We start from the raw sequence: 23,613 nt of genomic DNA on the forward strand, positions 1-23,613 counted from the left end.
TATAATTGGAAAAAAATGATACTAATGCTGCTAAAAAGAGACGTAGCCTAGTCATGTTTAACCATTATCACATCATTTTTAGCAAAATTGTGGAAGTCAACTTGATTTTTTTTTTTAATGTAGCACTGTTAATTTGTTATTCTGCCATTAATTTTCTATTACAGTTTTAACAGAATGCATCATAATATGACAGAATTTTGTTTGGGGTATTTGGTCATCTCCACATTTTTTTCAATGAATATTTTTATGTTGTAAATGGGTGTTGTTTTAAAATAGAATTTCACAAAGTTTTTAAAGATAATTTCCCCACTATTGATATAGAATATTCCTGTAGTGTCTGTAGGTTATTTTTGATTAAAATTTGAAGTTTAAAATGTCTCATATTTTAGGGGCTCCTGGGTGGCTCAGTTGGTTAAGTGTCTGTCTTCGGCTCAGGTCATGATCCCAGGGTCCTGGAATCAAATCCATCTCAGCAGGGAGCCTGCTTCTCCCTCTCCCTCTGCCTACTTGTGCTCTTTCTCTCTCTCTCTGTTAAATAAATAAAGTCTTTAAAAAAAAAAAAAAGGAAAAAATAAAGATTGGGGCACCCAGGTAGCTTAGTCAGTTAAGCGTCTGCCTTTGGCTTGGGTTGTGATATTAGGGTCCTGGGATCGAGTCCAGGATCAGGCCCTGGCAGGGAGCTTACTTCTCCCTCTGCCTGCTGCTCCCCCTGCTTGTGCTCTTTCTCTCTCTCTGACAAATAAACAAAATCTTAAAAAATATATTTAAAAATTGTTTTAAAGATTTTGTAAATGTCTCATTTAAGTATTTAAATTCATTTTACAGGGGGGCACCTGGGTGGCTCAGTGGGTTAAAGCTTCTGCCTTCGGCTCAGGTCATGATCCCAGGGTCCTGGGATCGAGCCCCTCATCAGGGTTTCTGCTCAGCTGGGAGCCTGCATCGTCCTCTCTTGACAGAAAAAACTGTTTGTTTAGGATTAGACCAACTGTTACTGCTTTGGGTCATATTCCTATTATTATGTGTTTTAAAGTCTCACCTATCCAGTAAGCTGGCTCTCCATTTAGAAAATAATAATTGAATCCTTATCACATTTTTTACATTGGAATTAATTCTAAGATTGGATTTAATGTCAAAATGAAAGCTATTAAAAATATAAAAAGAGTCGGCGCTTGGGTGGCTCAGTTGGTTAAGTGACTGCCTTCAGCTCAGGGCATGATCCTAGAGTCCCTGGATCGAGTCCCATGTTTGACTCCCTGCTTGGCAGGGAGTCTACTTCTCCCACTGACCTCGATCCTCTCATGCTCTCTCTCTTTCTCTCTCTCACTCTCTCCCCCTTTCAAATAAATAAAGAAAATCTATTAAAAATACATATATAAAGAGGTGCTAGGTGGCTCAGTGGGTTTATAAGCCTCTGCCTTCCGCTTGGGTCATGATCTCAGGGTCCTGGAATCGAGCCCCGCATCGGGCTCTCTGCTTTGAGGGGATCCTACTTCCCTCTCTCTCTCTGCCTGCCTCTCTGCCTACTTGTGATCCCTCTCTCTCTGTCAAATAAACAAACAAAATCTTTTTTAAAAATACATACATAAAAAATTCTTAAAATGTGGGTAGAATTTTTATAATCATGAGGTAAATGGTAAAGCTTAAAAAAAATTAGTAGCTCTCACATAAAAATGTAAAACTTAAGTACACCCTAAAATCTTGGCAAGGTTATAAGACAAACATTAAGATCTAATTTTTTACAAATATTTATAATAAGGAAAAAGTTGCATTTCCAGATACATGAAGAGTATAAATTAACTAAAAATCATTAAAACATAAACAAATGACATGACAAGAACAGGAACTAAAAGGAAAAATAAAATGACTTTTAAACATACGTAAAGGTAATAGTTTTGTTAGTAATGATTTGTAAATATAGACTATAGCCAAAATGAGGTGTTTTGTTTTGGGGTTTTTTTTGGATGCCAAGGGGTAAGCAGAGATCAGTAACACTCAGTAATGGTAGGTTGACATGCATTCTTATCTTCTGCTTTTAGTTGTATGAAATGGAACAACCTTTCTGCAGAGGAACTTTATGATAAGTATCTAAATTTATAGCTGTACCTGCCTTGTGGCTCATCATGCAATATCTAAGATTTTATGCTATGAGGTAACAGGTGAAGAGTGTTCAGACATGTTTGAAGAGATTCATCGTATTATTTGTAATAGCAAAAATTAGAAATAACTTGAATGAACATTAATCAGTAACTGGTTAAATTATTAGTCATTTGAGTGGGTTAAGTGGTTAAGTGGCTCTGGGGTCAGCAGACCCAGGATTAAACCTGGTCCCCTGCTAACTAGTTAAGAAACTAATCTTGGACAAGTTTAAACTCTGAGCTTTCGTGTTTGTTCTTTAGCAAAATAAGATGGTATAGTTGTGAGAACTAAATGCGATAGCATTTAGTACAGTTCTTGGTGTATAGTAGATACTCATTAAACATAATAGCTTATTGTTATTACTAGCTAATAATAATTATTTCTTAAGTTAATAAATATTATGTGCTAGATGCTGTATTTGACTCTGGAGATAGAGAATTGAAGAAGACAGATGGTCCCAGGCCTCACAGAACCTGCATGGTACATTCATACAAATGTTAGAAATGATCAATTATATCTCTGCTTATATAGAGATCTAACTTTTATTTCAGCCTTGCCTTTTCTAGTATATTTTTCATATTATAATCAGTGATCCTTCCAAGACACCATTATCACTTATTTGTTTAAACTTTTCAGTGACAACCCCACTTGCCCATAAAATACAATCTAGATTCTCTGTTGCCTGCTCTTTCAGCATTATCTCTGATGATTTGCCGCCATTTCTCCATACTCCCTCAACTTCAGTTTCTTCAGATGTGCACTGCCTGGAACTCTGCTTTGTTTCACTTCACTGTTATGTGTTCTACCCATCCTTCCCCTTCAGTTTAAATGGCACTTCTTCTAGGACATTTTCCTTTTTCCTACCTCCCTAGAACTGATAAAGTGCTCTCAGGTACTCTCTATTTCTGTTCTCATAGAATTTAGCACACTTTATTGTAGGTTTAATTGTCTGTCTTCCTTTTAAAATCCTTAAGCTGGGGGCACCTGGGTGGCTCAGTTGGTTAAGCGTCCGACTCTTGATCTCAGCTCACGTCTTGATCTTGGTGTGAGTTCAAGCCCCATATTGAACTCCACACTGGGCGTGGAGCCTACTTTAAAAAAAGTCCTTTAAGCTGAACTATATTGCCATTGCTCACCATTGTACCCCAAACAACTAGCATAGTGTTTAAATGCTTGCTGAATATTAATACATGCTATTGACTTAGAAAAATAGTCATAACATTTTTTTCTTTAAAAAAGCAAATATTCTTTCATATTACACATATGTGTACATGCATAGAGAAATGTCTGGAGAATGTTTTCCAGAATGTTACCAATGATATCTCCAAATTTGGGGATTTATGTTGTTTTACTTTCATATTTACATTTTTATGTATTGTTTGAATTTTTTATAATGAGTGTGAGATCTTTGAAAAATAGTGAATCAGAGGCAAATATTCATTCATTCTGCAAATGGTCAATTTGGTAGTTCTATAGATTCAGTTGTAAACATGACACATGCATTCGTTTGGCAATATTAGCAATACACCTTTGCCACCAAATCGGTATTTGTATGGCACTAATACTACTAATGCCATTTATTTGGTTACTTTTAGTCACTGTTTAAAACAGTACTACAGCTGCTCCAAATTCTGATGTAGCCAAGTGATATATACCTGTGGGACTGTGATTCAATTAGCCAAGATTCCTTTAAACTATCTTAATAGGCTCTATACACATGATAACCTCTTTGGATTTGTTCATTTGTTTTATTATATTGTTTGCTCCAGAAATAAAAGCCATTGACAATAACTGAAAATGAAAATCAGTCTCTGACTTTCTTAGGATCTAAGTAACGTGATCCACCAAATCTCCTATCCTGGTGCATTTACCATTACCACTGCATGCAAATTCATTGTAAATCCTTTCTCACCTGGTTTTCTCCCCCTACCACTCTGCCAGAATGGTCTTTGCAAAGAGTAAGTCACCCTCTTTAAAACCCTTTATTGGCTTCCCTTGGTTCTTAGAATAAGATAACCCTGCATTATGACCTATATGACCTGGCTCCTGCCTAACTCGTCAGCTTTACGTCATACTTTGCTCTCACTGCTATTGCCACCTGGCCTTTCAGTACCTCATATTTATTGGGTCTCCTTTTTCCACAGCCTGTGCATAATCTCTACCCCTTCTTTTTTTTTCTTTTCTTTTTTTTTTTTTTAAGATTTTGTTTGTTTATTTGACAGACAGAGACCACAAGTAGGCAGAGTGGCAGGCAGGGGGAGGGTGGAGCAGACTCCCTGCTGAGCAGAGAGCCCAATGTGGGGCTCCATCCCAGGACCCTGGGATCATGACCTGAGCCGAAGGCAGAGGCTTTAACCCACTGAGCCACCCACGTGCCCCTCTATACCCCTTCTTTTCAGTGCTCTTCTCATCCCATTTCACTCCATTAACATCAGTTCATGTGTCTTTGCACTAAGCATGACTTTCTCAAAGGGCTTGAACAGTTCAAATCCCATTGTTACAGGCTGTCCTAGAACATTCCTCTCTTTTGGAGACTATCAGATTTTCAGTTTTACATTGATTTGTGTGATTATTTGATTAATGCTGATTTCCCCCACTAGACTCTAAGCTCCAGAAGGGCAGAGATTTTATCTAGTTTTGTCCATTTTTATATTCTCACAGTCCCTGGTAAATAGTGGATAATAGTAAATATATATTGGTGGGAGGGAAGATCTGGCATCCCTTCTGGAAATAATGTTTTTCTTGATCTGTGATTAATCTCCCCTTGAAGTTAAATGGAAAGAGAAAGCCTGAAGTAAATTATACAGGTCAGATCCCTGCTTGCTTAGTATATAACTACGTGTGTAATTCATTTATTAATTGGTTCTCAGCTTTTCTATTTAAAGTTTAGAACCAGATCTCTAGTGATAGCCAGTAGTAGTGATGAAATTCAGCCAAGAGTGGGAAAGAAATGAAATGATGAGAGAATGCTTTGCTGCTAATAAGCATTTTAAGACTTTCTACTATGGAAATGTATATATGTTTGCAAATACATACAAAGGCAAATAAAACAATATAGTAATCCACATGTACCCTATTCCACTTTGCCCTCCCATTTTATTTTTGAAGAAGATCCGACATCATTTCTTCCATAAATATTTCACTATTTGGTGGGGTGGTTGTGGGGGTGCCTGGCTGGCTCAGCTGGCAGAACATCCAACTCTTGATCTCAGGATTATAAGTTCAAGCCCCCACATTGGGTTTCGTGCTTACTTTTAAAAAAAGGACTGAAGGTATATAACTACACTGTCATCATTACACTCCCAAAGGAATAAACAGTAATAGCATTGATATCTAGTCAGTATTTAGATCTGCAGTTGTTTCATAAATGTCATAATTTTTCATAGTTTATTTGACTCTTTCTAGGTAAAGTTCATGCTTTGGGATTAGTTAATAGGTCTCCAAAATTTTTTTGTTTTGTTTTTTTAAAGATTTCACCTATTTATTTGACACAAACACAGAGAGAGAGAGAGAGCAAGGAATCACAAGCAAGGGGAGGGAGAGGAAGAATCTGGCTCCCCGCCGAGAAGGGAGCCTGATGCGGGACTTGATCCCACGACCCTGGGATCATGACCTGAGCTGAGGGCAGACACTGAACCAACTGAGCCACCCAGGCACTCCTCCAAAATTTCATTTAATCTTTTAATAAGTTCCTTTTTTGTCTCTTGTTTTTCTGGATGTTTATTTGTTGAAGAACCAAAGTTATTTGTTTAATACAGTTTTGCATAGTCTGGATTTTGCTAATAACATCTCCATGGTATGTAGTTTGACATTCTTCTCTGTCCCCTATATTTCCTGTAACTTGGTATTTGGATCTAGAGATGTGATCAGCTTTGGATTTTCATTTCTTGTTTTTTTGTTTTATTATTTTTGCAAATCTTTTGAGAGTAGCATTGTGTTCTTCTGGTCTTTGGTCAGGAAGTACATAATGTTTGGTTGTCTTTTTGTGATATTACAGTAACTGATACCTTATGCCCAGCTTCCTTAATTCATTAGGGGATACGAAATTAGCTGGGAAGCTTCTATAAGGAGGAATTCTTGTGTACTATTTGATTATATTTCCACGTACAATTTGTATAGGAGGAAAAGGGGGTAAATGCTTGCTTCTTCCTCCCCTCAGGCCAGGTTTCACAGTGACTTAGAGACTCTTGCTACTTGTGAAATAGAAACCCTGGAGTCACTTTCTAAAGTGAGTAAGGTAGAAGAGAGAAGAGGGGTTCCAAACCAGGAGGAAACTGACTGTATCCCAGTTCTGCTAAGTGCAGCCATCAGGCATATACTTTCTAGGCCCTCTCAGTGAACTTCTGAGTGCCTGTCTCTATTGGCAGTGGCTATTTAAGGATGAATAAAGGAAAAGCAGAAAATAAAGAGATGCTTGATTCTAAGACATAGTGATTAAAAGAAATTATAGTTACTTGGAATGGTTCCCTCCAGCCATTCATCTTATCTCCACCTCTGTGTTCCCCATCCCATTTTTCACTTTACTGTTCACCTTTTCCCCTACTCCTTTCCTCTGAAAGATAATATAAAATGCATTCATCAGTGTTCAGCATCTGTTTACTAAGCATCTGCATTATGCCAAGACTGTTCTCAACCCCAGGATATGGGAGTGAGCTAGGTACATGCTACCTTTTCCTTAAGAAACTTACAATCTAGAAGTAAGACAGATGAGCAGTTTCCACAAAGTGTGTAAGTATTATGAGAGTATTATGAGAGGGCAAGTACACAGTGTTACAGGAACACATATTTGAAGCACTTAACTAGTGTTAGGATGATGTTGGTCCTAGAGAAGGTTATAAATTAATTTATTTGACACCTCACAAATGATTCGGTAAATTAGGTACCATATCTAGATGAAAGATGTTGATGGCCTTAGGATTAGGGAACAATTGATAGACTTGAGAGAGTCAGTTAGTCAGTAGATATCTCAATATCTGAGAATATTTAGGAAATAGAAACCTTAGACATAAGGTTTGGTCTTGGATATGACAGATAAGGGGAAAGAAGTCAAGAATGACTTCCAGTTTTTTGTCATAGGCAGCTAGGAGGATGGTGATACAATTCAGTGTTAACTCTAAATGAGGGAGGAGGCTTGTGGAGGAAAATAATCTAGTTTCAGAAATGTTAAAATTAAGGTTAACTTTGAAGGTGTTAAATATGAGACATTGAAATAGAAATGTCAGGTAGGCTGTTAGATATTTGAGTTTGGAATTGAAGGAAAGGGTGATGAATGTGATAACTCAAGGTATGGAAGATTTTTATATCCCCCATGATTATAGAGTGAGAAGATGCAGACCTGGGCTAACATCCTAAAGCAAGGGAATCACATTGTTCCAAAAAAGAGGAAACAGTTAACATTATTCACCATTGACTCATAAGAACTAAGAAATCTGCATTGGGTTTTACCAAAAAAAATTCAGTGTCGATCTTAGCAAGAGCAATTTCATTGGCTTTCTTCCCTGCCGTATTATATTGAAGTGAGTTGAGGCTTAAATGCAAGGTTAAAAAGCAGAAAGATAAGGGTACCTGGTGGACTTAGTAGAGTGTGCGATCTAGGTCTCAGGATTGTGAGTTTGAGCCCCACACGGGATGTAGAGATGACTTAAAAAATAAAGTAGAAGAGAGTAATTCTAGCTAATTCAAAAGCCATTAACCAATGCAGGATACAGATTCAAGAGAAAATTTGCAGATTTTTTAAATTTTTTAAGGTAGAAGAAATGAGTATGCTTGAACAGCAATGGGAAGGAATGAGTAGAGGGAAAGGATCCAGAACACACATGAAGGGAGGGGCCATGGATAGAAGAGGTGTTTCTGATTCAGCAGCAGAAGGTGGAGATGGGTATGGTGGCAGGTTATTTTGTTGGTTTGGTAGCAAACCATGGAATAACCATGAAGTAAGACTGTTGAAAACTAGCAAGAGAATCAATGGAAGTGATATACTGCAAGAAATTCAAGCTGGAATATGTAGAGAGATCCACACACTTGCTATTCCAGTCATTTCGAAGCAGCTTTCTTGGGAAGGGTTAAAGAAGATTGCTGGAAGACTAGGCTATCAGGATAACTAAATGTGTTATCGAGAGATGGTGCATTTTGGGGTAATGAAATAGTCCAGGAGGGAATCATTGATGTCAGTGGCTAAAATGGAGTAGAGGAGAAAAATATCATTGAAGATGATATCAGAGAACTGAGGGGCCAAGGTTTTGAATGGGGTATATGCATGGGTGTTGAAGTTACCGAGAATGGTGCAGCAGTTAAAAGTGGAAGGAAGTCAGTGACCCTTGTACCAAAGTAACAATTGGGTACAGTGATTGGGAGGTCAGGTATTACGACAGCACTGGGAAAGGGGGAAAAGGTGATTATAACACAAAGAGATTTGGATGTTACAGGGTTTCAGAATGATATTAAAGAGTGAGGAAAACATAGACTTAAACTGCCTCCTGACTCTGCGAAGTACATGGCTCATAGGAGACAAGGCAGCAGGGAGAAGGGATTTCCCGTGAGAGCCAGGTTTCGGGTAAGGCTACTGGAGTAACACGAGCAGTAAGTGAAAAGTTGAGAATTCATGCAGCATGGAATCTGGATTCCCCAAGGAAGGGTGGATAGGAAAGAAAACAGGAGGAAAATGAGCTCACACACTTTAGGACTGAGAGTTAAGATCACCCCACCACCACCACCAACGCGTTTTCTTTCCTATCCACCCTTCCTTGGGAAATCCACATTCTGTGCTCTTGTATCTTTGCAAAGTGAACAAGGCCAATTTCAGAGATATGCAACATGACTGCTTTAACAGTTAATCACACTCAGTGTCTTCAGAATTTGTTCATGAGTTAGGTAGAAAACACTTCTTAGGAAGTTACCATTTCTTGTAAGTTATCATTTCTCTAAGTCCCTCTAAAGGATGTTGCCACAGGTCTAGTCATAACAAAAGGGCCCAGGAAAGATTCTCAAGGCCCAAGTGCTATAGGTCGTGTGAGTACAGGAGTGTTTTCTTGGTATCTCCTTATAATAAATGCATCTGAGTTTCTAGCTAGATAGATTGGAAGAAGTGTTCCAAAATCAAGGAGCTGATTTCTTTCAGTACAGGAAGATAATAAGATTGAAGCTTAAAGATAATTTAATGTCTACACTGAAATGAATGTTAGGAACACGTTTTATTGTAGGAAATAGGTTTTCTCTTGTTTCATAATTTAGCCCCTGTTTCTCTTTTGTTTCAGAGAGTGTATTAGTTATCTGTTGCTACTTAACAAGTGTAGCAGCTTAAAACACCAAACATTTATTATTGTTTCTGTAGGTCAGGAATCTTGCTGCAGTCTAGTTGAGTGCCTCTGATTCAGGGTCTCTCATAAGGTTATAGTCATAGTGTTGTCTGGGACAACAGTCATTTTAAGGCTTGACTAGGAGAAGGTGTGCTTCTGAGCTCATCCACATGACTGTTGGCAGACCTCGTGTCATCACTGACTGTTGGCCAGAGAAATCAGTTCCTTGCCACCTGGGCCAGGCTATAGAGCAGTTCACAACATAGCAGCTGGCTTCTCTCAGAGAAAACGAGAGGGTACCCATGGTGGAAGCCATGGTCTTTGTAGCCTTATCTTGGAGGTGACTTATCACCTCTGCAGCATTCTTTTCATTGGAATCCAGTCCCTAAATCTAGCCCATACTCAACATGAGGGGATTACATTACATAAGGGCATGACAGCCAGGATCACCGGGGTTGCCTTACAGCCTACGAACATAGGCTCAAGGAATCCTCAAGGAAAGTATGTTTGCTTCACCTCCTGTAGACCAAGAAAGGCCCCTTGCCTGAGTTTACTTAAAAGGAAAACCCTATCTTGTATCCTGAATCTTGGTTCCTCAAACCCATTCTCCTTATTACAACCGGAATAAGCTCTTTATGTCTAAATTTATTTGCAGTTTTGTCCCCCCTTCTACCCCCAACACCACACACCATATTCTTTCTTACCTTTGCTTAATGCTTCTGCCTCATTGGGTTGCCCTGTGGCTAATGCACAAAGGAAATTACAAGGTCTGCTGGTTCCACAATTTAGGGATATGGGGTACATTCAGAGATTGTGACTTATGCCAACTCATTGTACCCTCTGGAGTGGAGGTAAACAATTCACAATCCTCAAACTTGTTTTTCCCATCATGGGAAAAGCACCCCTTTGCCACACCCCCTTCTCCAATTAGTGAGATCATCTATATGTGAAAGAACCAATAAAGGTGGGCACCTGGGTGGCTCAGTGGGTTAAGCCGCTGCCTTCGGCTCAGGTCATGATCTCAGGGTCCTGGGATCGAGTCCCGCATCGGGCTCTCTGCTCAGCAGGGAGCCTGCTTCCCCCCCTCTCTCTCTCTGCCTGCCTCTCTGTCTACTTGTGATCTGTCTCTGTCAAATAAATAAATAAAATCTTTAAAAAAAAAAAAAAAAGAACCAGTAAAGGTGTCCTCTGCCCAGATATTCTTTCAGATTTTACTACTAGCTCCTCTTTCTTTCATAACAAATATTTTGTGGATGCCTGCTACACTTGGTACTGAGAATACAACAATGAACAGAATAAAGTTTCTGCCCTCAAAGAGTTTATATTCTAGCTTTTTCTTTTGAAAGATTAAGAACTGTAACAGGATACCTGTCAATATTGCTTTCTAATTGGATATTATTCTTATAATCATTATTCTTAACCCTTAATGAACGGGCTTTAGCTGTAGCCAATATTTTGATAGGTCCCACATATTTATCTGTAGCCTCTACTCCTGTTCAGAGTTGGATTGTGTGTTTTCAGATGCCCATTGAGCATTTTTACTATATGTTTAATATATGTATAGAACAGTGATATCAGGTCCCACACTGAAGCCCATTATCTCTTCCTGGGTTTCATGTATTAACACTGCCTGCACTATCCGCCCATTTATCCAAGCTCAGCACCTCCAAGTTGTCCTTGGTTCCCAGCATCTCCTTATTCACATCTAGTCAGTTAGCAAACCGATTGATTCTGTACTCTAAATACAGGGTATCCTCAACTCCCTACACTCACTTCCTTACTTTGTGCCCTCATGACCACTCAACTATTGAAAGTACTCTTTTCCTGATTTCCCACCTGTGATCTCTCTATCCTGTCTTTTATACTCTTTTAAAGATGTAATTCTGGGGGTGCCTGGCTGGCTCAGTCAGAAGAGCATGCAGCTCTTGATCTCAGTCAGGGTCATGAGTTCAAGCCCCATACTGGGTATAGAGATCACAAAATAAAACTTAAAAAATAAGTAAGGATATAATTCTCGTTGTGCTGTCCTCCTGCCGAAAGTCTAGTGGCTCTATAACATGCTCAGCTTGACTCATGACTTCTGAGACACTTAATAACTTAACCCAACCTTTATCTCACACTATACACCTTGTGTTCTGTCCACATTAAACAAATACTCCATATTTATACCTTTATACAGACTTGGATTTGTCTTCTACCCCAGAATTCAAGGCCTACCTTTTTTTTTTTTTTTAAAGATTTTATTTATTTTATTTGACAGATAGAGATCACAAGTAGGCAGAGAGGCAGGCAGAGAGAGAGAGAGAGAGAGGAGGAAGCAGGCTCCCTGCCGAGCAGAGAGCCTGATGCGGGGCTCGATCCCAGGACCCTGGGATCATGACCCGAGCCAAAGGCAGAGGCCTCAACCCACTGAGCCACCCAGGCGCCCCATGGGCCTACCTTTAATGTTACTTATTTTATGCAGCCTTTAATAGTTCCTTATAGCAAGTAGTTGTTTTTCTTCCTGTTTTCCTTCAATATTTTATTATTTTTCCCCTTGGTATTTTATACATTTTTCTACTATGGTGCTTATCCTATCACAGTGCAACTATTTATTTTTTCATGGCTTTTTCTAATTAAGTTTTAAGCAGTCCTCTCTGTGCTGTGAGTTCCTGGAGAACATGGACTGTAACAAATTCTAAGTTAGTTTTGTGGTAATTTAGAGCATTTCATCAATTAATAAAGCTTTTTATCAATAAATTTATCTTTAACTGAGTGTGGTTTCATGTCTTTTGATCTGTGAAAAAATACCACTCTTAGAATTTCTTCAGTGTTTAGTTATTTCCACACTATATTTAACTGTCTTTTGCAACAAATCTTTTCTTCAGTTTTTCTCTAAAATCTAAAATCATCTTGAGCCGTTAAAATGTCCACACTTTTCATGCTGTATTTAGCTATTTACCCTAAAGACAGTTCATTTGGTATCTATAATCTAAATTATACTATCCATAATTTGCTTAATTTCTAGGGTTCAACTACACGAATGGATCATGAAACAGCCAGTGTTTTGAGTTCTAGTAGCACACACTCTGCTCCTCGAAGGTTGACAAGTCACCTGGGAACCAAGGTAACAGAAGATTGTAAACTCTGGCCACTAATACTGAGAGTGCTTTGCTAAAACATTCTTCATTCATCTTTTAAATTCAACTAGAGAATTCTGGTTCCATCACCACAGTCTCTTAAAGAAAAATCTTTATACAAAAGAGCACAAAGGAAAAATGAGGATTATAAACAGTGCCAATTTAGCTATTTTTTAATTCTTTCTTAGCCTTATCATCCACTTCTCTACAAGTATCCTAAGCTCCAGCCACTCTGGCTTACTTACTTGCTGCTTCCCAAGCACTCCCTGGGATTTTCTGCCTCCCTGCCTTGCCTGCAGTGGCACCACCTCCCCTTTCTACCCCACCACAAAATGGCGGTCAGAATCCGAATCAGCCCTCGGCACTTTGCTTGGGCTTTACTTCTTTACAAAACATTTTCTGATTCCCGGTGTCCTCTCATCTCTCCCATGAGGTCTGTCTGCCCCCTTTGAGTCACTGCAATTTGCATCAAATTCTCTTTGGGAATAGGGACTTTTTTTTTTTTTTTTTTTTTTTTTTAATTTTTTGCAGCATCTAGCACAAGAGCCTGTACATAATGAGTGTTTAATAAATTTATTTAAATGGATGGAAAAGTTACTGAAATGGAATGTTACCCAGTGCTGATAAGTGAGTTTTCTTAAGTCTGTCCAATATTAGCAAATATTTTAGGACTTGAGAAAGGTGTGTTTAAAAAGAAAATAATTATTTTATTACTGTTTTAACGCCAGAGTCTTTAATACTATATTGACAAAGAGGACATTCTAATGTTACTAAACAGTATATTTTTAGTTAGATCTTAAATCCATTAACTGTTTTCACAGCATACTCTACCTATTCTTTCTTTACTTTAACAATATAATGGATCTTATGAGAAAAGCATTACTGAAATAACTAATGTGATTTAAGAAATGAATTTAGAATAACCAATGATATTGTTAATATGAGACTTAATACTTTTAATAACTCACAATAGCTGCTAATTAGGACCTCTTATATGCCAATAACTGTGCTAGAAGTTGTGTGTACATTTTCTCTGATCATCTTAAAAACACTGTATTCTTGTCCCTCTTTTTTAAAAGAGAAAACTGAAGCAAAAAAAGTTTCAGGCAGCTGTTGCATATTTAAATTGGACTTCAACCCCAGGTCTGTCCAACATCAATGTGTAGTTCTTACTATAAAGAAAATCTAATATTCACCAGTACTGTTGCATGAAAACTGCCAGCTAGAATTCATTGCCTTTTGAAGTGACTTATGAATGATAACATTAAGACCTTACTATATTTTTGAATGCCAGCTACTATCCTATACATGTATTATTTCATTTAATCTTCACAGAGCAAACCTTGTTAGGTAAATTTCTCCATTTTGCAACTGAGAAAACTGGGGCTTAGAGGAATCAAATAACGTGGTGGTGTCACACAGTTCATTCATAAGTGGTGGAGCCAGAATTTGAAAGCCCAATTTACCCACAGTTCTATACTACCTTCCAAAACATTAATATCTAGGAATAGTGTGTATTTATTTAGAGTTTCTCAACCTCAACATTGTTGACTGGATAATTCTTTATTGTACAACGTTTAGCAGTATCCCTGGTCTTTACCTAGTAGATGCCCATAGCACTTCCTCTCACAGTTGTGGCCACCAAAAGTGTCCTGGGAGGGCCAAAATCGCCACTGACTAAGAACCACTGATTTATAGAGATGATACATTCTTTATATAATAGCCTCTACTTCTATGTAATCTCTCTGGCCTTGAAATGAGGCTAATTACAGTCCAGGATAACTGGGTACTGTTTCCAGTTTCTAATCTGCTTCTGAGTAAACCTTTAGAACTTATTGTCAGAGAGTAACTGATGCTTACTGGTTGCTTTAAAAAAAGGAAATTGATTAAGAGTCCTTGAACTCCCTATGTGATCATGGCGTTCTTTTTATGACATTCTTCTTTTTATATGTTTAAGGGAGAAATCATACACTTTTAACAATATTATAATCTGGTAACCGTTAGTGATTGTCAAGAACTGGTACTCAGTACATATAATTGTTGAAAAATGTTTTCTATTTATTAATTATAGTTGTAAATTAAAAGAAGTAAAATTTTTAAATTGTGTAAAATATTTAAATACATCACATTCCTCATTGTGTGTGTGTGTGTGTGTGTGTGAGAAATCAATTGCCATTCACTATAATCAGCTGATCCAGACAAACAGCAATTTAAGTGTGTGAGAACCTACCTTCTCTTTCAACACTGTATGCCACCACTACTTCTATTTACTCATATAAACAAATTGATGGTGATTATATGGATTTTGAAATAATGCTCATTACTTCATCCTAGAAAGGGGTTTTGAGTTTTGTTTTTCTTTTTAATGACTTACAATAAGTATCCCATTCATCACATCATTAGTGTTAGCATTTGGATATTAAAGTCATAATTTTGTTTCTAAACTCATTTGGCCCACAGGTGGAAATGGTGTATTCATTGTTGTCAATGCTTGGTACTCATGATAAGGATGATATGTCACGAACTTTGCTAGCTATGTCTAGCTCCCAAGACAGCTGTATATCCATGCGACAGTCTGGATGTCTTCCTCTCCTCATCCAGCTTTTACATGGCAATGACAAAGACTCTGTGTTGTTGGGAAATTCCCGGGGCAGTAAAGAGGCTCGGGCCAGGGCCAGTGCAGCACTTCACAACATCATTCACTCACAGCCTGATGACAAGAGAGGCAGGCGTGAAATCCGAGTCCTTCATCTTTTGGAACAGATACGAGCTTACTGTGAAACCTGTTGGGAGTGGCAGGAAGCCCATGAACAAGGCATGGACCAGGACAAAAATCCAAGTATGTTCCCTATAGTGCATGTTACCAAAACAAATGTAAACCTTTTTTAAATGAAAACTTTTTTAGTTAGTATGTTGTCTTTATGAGTAGGAATGGGAAATGTATAGTAGCCATCTACACCGCTAACATAGTTTAAAACTTAAGTCTGTATTTTTCTAGAAAAAAAATAGTAAAGGAAAACACTACATGCAGTACTATGTAACCAAAAAAGAACGAGGTCAAGAGAGATTTATAGTCATGGTATAGTAGATTTAGAAAGAACTTGAGCAATTATGTTTCCATCTCTTCCATTTTATAGATGAAGCTCAAGAAAGTGACTAGTTCCTTCAGCTGTTAGTGACCGAGCTATTATCTTAACATTTGCACAACACTCTAGTCAGTGGATACAGAGCTGTGTTATATCTGTTATGTTATTTGAGCCTCACAAAAACTCCTGAAGTAGGAAGGGAAGGTATTATCATCTCCATTTTACAGATGAAGAAACTGAGGCTCAGAGACAAAAGACTTGCCTGTTAGCCTCTTAGCTAGTAAGTGGTAGAGCCAGGAACAGAGGCCAGATCTTCTGACTGTCAACCCAGTCCTCTTCCCGCTGCACCTTCCTGCTTCAGGCAATGGGTCCCAGTTGCTGGGGGTGATCAGCCATCCAGCTCTTTGCTGAGGGAGAAACCCTGGGCTACCAACCCCTCTCCATCAGGAGCAGGGAAGTTAAGAATTGGGACCCTTGGGGACATAACTTACTTCATTCCCGTAGCAAGAACCAAAAGCAGTAAGTATATAAGGTAAGACCTTCCTTTTACCTGATAAGAAAACACACACACACACAGAGGAGAGGGGACAGTTGTATCAACCGTTGATTCAAGGGGCAGTAGAAGGCTGATGGTGACAACACCTTCTATGAAGCTCTAGCAGATTTTTTTTTTAAGATTTTATTTATTTATTTATTTGACATAGAGAGAGATCACAAATAGGCAGAGAGGCAGGCAAAGGGAGAAGCAGGCTCCCCGCTGAGCAGAGAGCCCAATGCAGGACTCGATTCTAAGACCCTGAGATCATGAAGGCAGGGGCTTAACCCATTGATCCACCCAGGTGCCCCTCTAGCAGATTTTTTTTAGCTTAGATATAAAGGTGAATTTATTTAAAATTTACAAATTCTCAAGAATAAGAAAATAGCAGAAATAGTCCTAAGGGTGAAGAAAACTACTAAGATACTTTACTGAGAGAACAATGTGTTTCTGGATTTTTTTTCTGTGGTATCCACAATTACATAATAACTGGTATTTTTTTATCTTAATAACAGTTCTCAAAATGGTTAAATAAAATAAATGAATATTACTTCTGAAAAATAGACTTTTTAAATTTTTATTTCAAATAATGAGCTTTGAAACTGTACATGGTATTAAATGTGGAGGTACATTTCCTTGGACACCTCTTCTTTAGATTCTTGTTTACTGTCTGTATGGTAAGCTTTCTCCACAGGTTTGTGCTAGATTTCTTGACTATATTTGTACACAAATAAGTGCTTTTAACCCACACTCATGACAATAGTTTAAATAGAAATCATAACAAAATGGTTTTATACCAAAGTGTTTTTATTCTTTTACATAGTCATTATAATTTTAAATTATTATTTGAGTTATAGTATAAACCTGCAAGGAATTTATTCTGACAGAGTTAGTTAAAAGCATATAAGTAGTAAACATTTTTCTGGAACCAAGAAAAGCCCTTTTCTCATATTTTCTTTTCCATGTTGGTAGTATTTATTTGTTGATCTACTAAACTACTAAGCATTAGGGAAATATTAGTGACCCCTGCTTTTTTTTTTTTTTTTTAAGTATAATAAACATTGTTGCTTCTGAAAAAACAAAGCATTATGGTTTATGTCAATTTTATTTTCCAGTGCCAGCTCCTGTTGAACATCAGATCTGTCCTGCTGTGTGTGTTTTAATGAAACTTTCATTTGATGAAGAACATAGACATGCGATGAATGAACTTGGTAAGACAAAAATGTTTCTTAATGCCATAGAAGAGTACTGAAGATTTTTCGTCATCGTTGAATTGGGCATAAGGCCACTAATTTCTGTTACCACCTGTTTCCTCCTTGTAGCGAATCATTATGCTCTGGTTTCCAGAGAAGAAAAGGTTCTTAATGATAGAAACTGCTACCTTGTATAAAGTAACTTGGCTTTTCAAACTCGTAGCCAACAATTAGAAAAATTACTAAGTGGGCCACTCCTTGCCCCTGTTTCCACAGTAGACATTATGTGATAGTTGATGGGGAGATAGTTCATGGTTTATTAGTACTTACTGGATTTTCATGATAAGCGGCATGGTATCTTTGAAACTAGTTAATGAAGAAAAGAATTTGCTGTAACTTAAGTTAGAAATATTCCACTAATTTTTGGAAGCATTACTCTTTTATGTATGTGTTTTCACACACTCTAAACCTTTTATGACCTGCATTTTTGTGCACCCCATTTGTCATGTAACGGTTTTTCTTTGATTTCTAGGTTCATTTTGCGTATGTGGTATTTATAATTGCATCATGCTGAGCCATCTCATGTGAACTGGATCTGTTTAGTTGTACCACAAGCAAGAACCATACACTGAGTTCCCATCTTAGTGTGGCTGTGCCCTTGCTTTTTGTGCTGTTTATTTTACATTACATCCCAGCCCCCACTTTATATTCCTACCACCCTCATCATTGTCATTCATCATTTATCTGAAAAGTCACAAAATCAGGAGACTCTTAAACACAGAGAACCTGCACGGCCAACAATGAGTGTTGTCTCCTTCAGAGTCATCACTTTGGGGGGCTGTGTACTTTGTGATCTCAGGCCTGACCTCCAGCCATGCTTTTCCTCCCACAGGCCCTCGCAGTTGGCCCATCCGATTCTCTTTTCTTCCCCCACCTCCCAGCCTCCAGTGGAACTGAGTGTGATCTTATGAGCTATCCCCTCCTCAGTAGTCTCAGCATTTGTGAGAATTTTATGTTTGGTGGTTTTTTAATGCTAGTAATAATGGGAAGCAGATAAAAATCTTGAATAAACAAGAAAACTAATCTAACTTTAAACTACTGCAAAGGTTTTTCTGTAAATATCCCTGTGTTCCAATGAACTGTAGACTAGGACTGACACATTAATCATCTGAATTTCAAAGTAAAACCTAGACTCAGTATTTGTTCCTCTTCCTTCTTCAGGTAGAAAGGCTACCCGGGGCATTTCATCACAGGAGCTAGGGCAGGGGCTTTCAGGTGAGGAGCAGGATGGGGCCTCTGGGGGTGTGACTGTTGGGAACAGAGCCACAGGGGATTCCTTTCTTCTCATTCCTAGCCTCTAAATTTGCACAAAGCAAAAGAGAAATCAAGGTTTGTGGATTATGGGGAGATGGAGTAAGGAAGCACAAAGTATCTGACAGTGAGGGAGGAGGAATAAAGTCCCAAACAGATGAAGGGAAATTCCTAAACCTAGTCAGCTGGGACTGTCATTTGTACATACAAGAGGATTCTACAACTTTTCAAGGTCATTTAGGTGTACCTGTTCGAACTACAGGTTGTAGGCTGTGCTCTCAGGGGTGTATACATTGATTAAGTCCCAGCTCTGTCCCAGAAACTGTGCCTTGAAAAATGGTGAAGATGTGGTCCTGACTTTCAGAACTCATGATTTATTTGTATTAGTATTTACAAACTAGATCATAATAATCACAGAGATACTTGTCAAACCGTATAGATTGTCTGGCCTTGTAGCACACAGGCTTAGTATAGCAGAATCTCCAGAGGGGTACCTAGGAATCATTTAATTAGTGTCCAGGTGATTCTTATGATCAGTAAATTTAGTGAAACACCAATATATAGAATATTTACGTTGGGCCCCTAATGTTTATTTTAGAATGATAATAGTGACTATCTAACCCAAGTAAAAGGAAAATAATATACTCTTTAAAAAACTAAGTGTCATCTTTCTGTCATCTGTTTTATATACATAGTTTAAATTAAGGGTTCTGTTGAAACCATTGGTCCTCTACTAGCTTTAAGGTCATGAGATCACACATTGGATAATATCTGGTCCATGTGGACCACTTTTTTAAAACATAGACACTGAGCAAAATGTGAAAGAATGTGCTTATCATCTTTGCATTACCTTGAGACAGGCTAACTTTTCTAAGGGCAACCTATTTTTTTATTCTATCAGTCATGAATTCACATCATATTTTTGTGAATCCATTTGTAGTTTTGACACAGATTTTATTTATTGCCTTAAAATTTACAGAAAGTCTTCTTTATTTGTCTAAAGTCATTAAAAGCTCTCTTTTATCTGAATCCTAAATTTTATCAAATGTTCTTTTTTCTTCATGCTTTTGTTGATATAGACCATATCCTTCTTTAATCTTTGTTTTCAGAAGCAAGTCCTGAGTGTTTTAGTTCTTCTGTTGGAAAAAAGGTCTTTCTTCTTTTAGTGCTTTCTTGAGACCTTGTTTATTAAATCATTTCACCTTTCTTAGGAAAGTATCACAGATATTACCACACCACGCAGGCACAAAGCACAGGATGTTTGTTTTGGTATCAATAGCCTGCTCTGCAATGCTCAACATCTTGGTGATCTTATCAGTATACAGGGCCATGGTCTTTAGGTCATCGGTCATTCCCAAGTCAATTTCCTGAGTCAGAACCTCAGTTCTTTTACTGGCTCCTTCTCTTCTACTCAAGTATTAAACGGTGGGAATTCCTCAAAGCTCTGTCCTAGGTTTTCTTCATCTCTCTCTAAACAATATCTTCCAATCTGTGGCTTCCATTACAATGTTTTGCCGATTTACATCTTAATCCACTTTGCCACTCCTGAGTTTTAGACACATTATCAAACTCCTCATCTGACATCTTCACTTAGATCGTTTTTCAGACATTTTTAACTCAACTGCCCCAACTGAACTGGTTATCTCCTTCAGCCCCACATCCCTTTCTCTTCCAAGGTTCTTTTTCTCAGAAAATGGCATGACAGTCAGTCCAGCTCCTCAGGCCAGAATCTCGGAAGACATCCCATAACCCTACCCTAATTAAAGTACCATACTTTAATTCTGCTTCTTAAATTTATCTCTAATCACTGCTCTCCTTTCCATCCCCAGTTTGGGCCACTATCATCTCTCCTACTCTGCAGGAAGTACAGTACTTACTTGGCTCCCCACTTCCAGTTATCCATTCTGCATCCTACAGATCACAGGAATCTATTTAGAATATACATTAAATTATTCCTTCCCCTGTCAGAAAGCCTTAGTGTGATATATAAAGTCTTGCATGATACGGCCTCTACCCATTTCGTAGCCTCATCTTGAGACCTTCCCCTTATTGCTGTGTATTTCAGGCTCAGGGGCTCTTGCACATACTGTTTCATCTGCCTAAAATGTTTTTCTATTATTCCCGCCCCACCCGTTTTAGATACTCATCCTTTAAGTCTTTCTTAACCTAAACATTATTTCCTCAGCCTTTTTCTTGATACTCTCAATCTAGGTGAAGTCACCTGTTACCTCTCCCTGTGCTTCTACACTGTCTGTTATGCCTAAATTAGTTGTTTAGGGTCTGCTTTTGCTCTAATGTATAAGCTCCTTAAAGATAGATAGTCACTGTATTGTGTTCACTGGCTATGTATTTTTCCATTATCCTGGGTAGATGGAAAAAAATACTTCTAAGTATGGTTTGGGTTTTCCTTAACCAAATTAATTTTCATTTATCTACATTCAAACTCATCTCATTGCTGCTAGTCATAAAGATTTGCACCAGTCTTCGTACAGTTAATTCTCCTGGCTTGGAATTCTTTACCCAAGTTAAAACTTTGTTTTACATATTTGTAGTCTCCTCTACATACTGACCCTTCTAGATGATTTAGAAAAATACCAAACATACAGGTCCTCTTCCAAATTGATAACCTGCTGTTTAGACTAAGAATTTCCAAAAATCACCTATTTATGTTCATCTTCCTTTTTTCTGTCTAAGCCACTTCTCTGTGACAGAACAATATCCCCAGTCCCATGATGATTAATATTAATGATGAATATTTTGAATAGCTTCCATATGCATTTTTATTTTTATTCACTTGCTCACCATTTTGCTTTACTTTTTTTTGTTTTCGTTTTTGGGGTTTTTTTTTTATTTTTTCTTCTGTTTTGTTACTACCCTTTCCTTTCTGTCTTTCCCTTTCCTTTTCCTTCATTTTTCTCTTTGCCTTCTCAGTGTTGACCACTGTGGGCATTGTCAGGCATACCCAGTGGTGAGAATCAAGGGGAAGGAAAATACTAAATCCTAGCATAGTTGGTATTTGACACTTGTGAGTATACCAAAGAAAAGTAAGAAATTTTTAAAAATATATCCATAATAAGTGGTTTTATAGAACTTAGTAATAAATTGAACAGATAATTCTTTTTTATAAGAAAATAATCTTTGCTTCATGCACAGTTTCATTTAAAAGTCTCAGGATTCCTAAGGCTAATTATTTGGCAAATAAAATTAATTAGGCCACAGTGTATAACATTGAAGAATGTTTGTAAAGTTGTAATAATAAAAATAAGTTACCTTTTTCTGCCTTCATGCAGGAAGACCTAGTGTTAGAACATAGCCTTTTTCATCAATGACAAGATATAGTATACATGCGGTAAATAAGACTATAATGCCCACTTCACTCAGTAAGGCAAGGAAGGGTCTGGAGGGTGGAGAAAACTGGCAGAAAATGAGTCATTATCAGTTGTACTTTGAGTATTACATAGAAGTTCTTTGTAACAATTTTTGTAGCTTGTGATCTAGAGATGTATTCAAACCATATATTCTCCTTCTTTGAGATTTTTTCCTAAAAGTAATTTTTAAACTTGGTGCCACTTGTTTTATTTTAGATTATTGTCTTTTTCCTCTTGCCCTTTTTAAATTAGGGGGACTACAGGCCATTGCAGAATTATTGCAAGTGGACTGTGAAATGTATGGGCTAACTAATGACCACTACAGTATTACATTAAGACGGTATGCTGGAATGGCTTTGACAAACTTGACTTTTGGAGATGTGGCCAACAAGGTATGTTTTATAAAAAGATCCACTTCTTAAGATATCACTGGTATGAGTTAGTTTCATACAAACTACTTTTCACTGATTTCGTTTTTTCACTCTCCTCATTAAACACTGATTTAAAAAAAAAAAAAAAATGAACTTCACACACCGGTGCATAGTTTTACTCCTTAGGTTGTCTTATGCCTGAACAAAGGCAAAAGATAGAACACAGTAGTGAGTTTATGTAATTGCATTTAAAATACTATTCCCAGGAATAAGAGTAAAGGTCTAAAAATTCTGATGACAGATGTGAGTGTTATACATATATCGCTTCTGTTCAAAGAAGAGACTTTTCTTTAAAACCTTTTGCTTGGAGCACCTGGGTGGCTCAGTGGGTTAAGCCTCTGCCTTCAGCTCAGGTCATGATCTCCGGGGTCCTGGGAATGAGCCCTGAGTCCGGCTCTCTGCTCAGCGGGGAGCCTGCTTCCTCCTCTCTCTCTCTCTCTCTCTCTCTGTCTCTCTCTGCCTGCTTCTCTACGTACTTGTGATCTCTGTCAAATAAATAAATAAAATCTTTTTTAAATAAATAAAACCCGTTGCTTATCGTTTCTTTTTTTTTTTTTTTTTAAAGATTTTATTTATTTGAGAGGGGAGAAGGTCAGAGGGAGAAGCAGACTCCCCATGTTGCTGGGAGCCTGATGTGGGACTCGATCCTGGGACCCCAAGATCATGACCTGAGCCGAAGACAGTCGCCCAACCAACTGAGCCACCCAGGCACCCCTGCTTATCATTTCTTATCACTTACTCTTTTTATTTTTCCAGTTTACTAGGAGAGGAACAGATCACAAAAAACTTCCTTTCTGTAATTTGGCTCTGGGGCTTCTATGGGTAAAATATTAGGATGATTAAAATGAGACAGCTAAAACTGGATTTGAAATTTATTAGTCCAAAATAAAGCACAGCTTCAGGTTGCCTTGTTATTGACCCTCTGTTCCATTTCTAATTTTACAGGCTACACTCTGCTCTATGAAAGGCTGCATGAGAGCGCTTGTGGCCCAACTAAAATCTGAAAGTGAGGACTTACAGCAGGTACTAGTTAGAATTTCAAGTGTTTTTCTTGGATATTAGTTGGCTAATATCCTGATTTGGATTAATTTAAACTCTGGTTCAGTATTTAGTGTCTCATGTTTCAATTGTGGTTACAT

General features: G+C 37.8%; 1 protein-coding gene across 9 annotated transcripts in view; it reads left to right on the forward strand.

The window, feature by feature from the left end:
* The window catches only part of APC (APC regulator of WNT signaling pathway), a 142,025-nt gene that overhangs the window by 99,037 nt on the left and 19,375 nt on the right, over window positions 1-23,613 (forward strand). For 4 of the 9 annotated variants that reach the window (XM_047730669.1, XM_047730671.1, XM_047730670.1 and 1 more), the window contains 6 exons: window positions 12,439-12,537; window positions 15,011-15,389; window positions 17,287-17,382; window positions 18,586-18,639; window positions 22,296-22,435; window positions 23,420-23,497. In XM_047730669.1, the coding sequence (XP_047586625.1) occupies window positions 12,439-12,537; window positions 15,011-15,389; window positions 17,287-17,382; window positions 18,586-18,639; window positions 22,296-22,435; window positions 23,420-23,497 (846 nt within the window). The remainder of the gene's footprint in view (window positions 1-12,438; window positions 12,538-15,010; window positions 15,390-17,286; window positions 17,383-18,585; window positions 18,640-22,295; window positions 22,436-23,419; window positions 23,498-23,613) is intronic. The other 5 variants (XM_047730673.1, XM_047730674.1, XM_047730676.1 and 2 more) reach the window with 3 other exon arrangements.

Source organism: Lutra lutra, chromosome 5, assembly GCF_902655055.1.
Source record: "Lutra lutra chromosome 5, mLutLut1.2, whole genome shotgun sequence".
Taxonomy (NCBI): domain Eukaryota; kingdom Metazoa; phylum Chordata; class Mammalia; order Carnivora; family Mustelidae; genus Lutra; species Lutra lutra.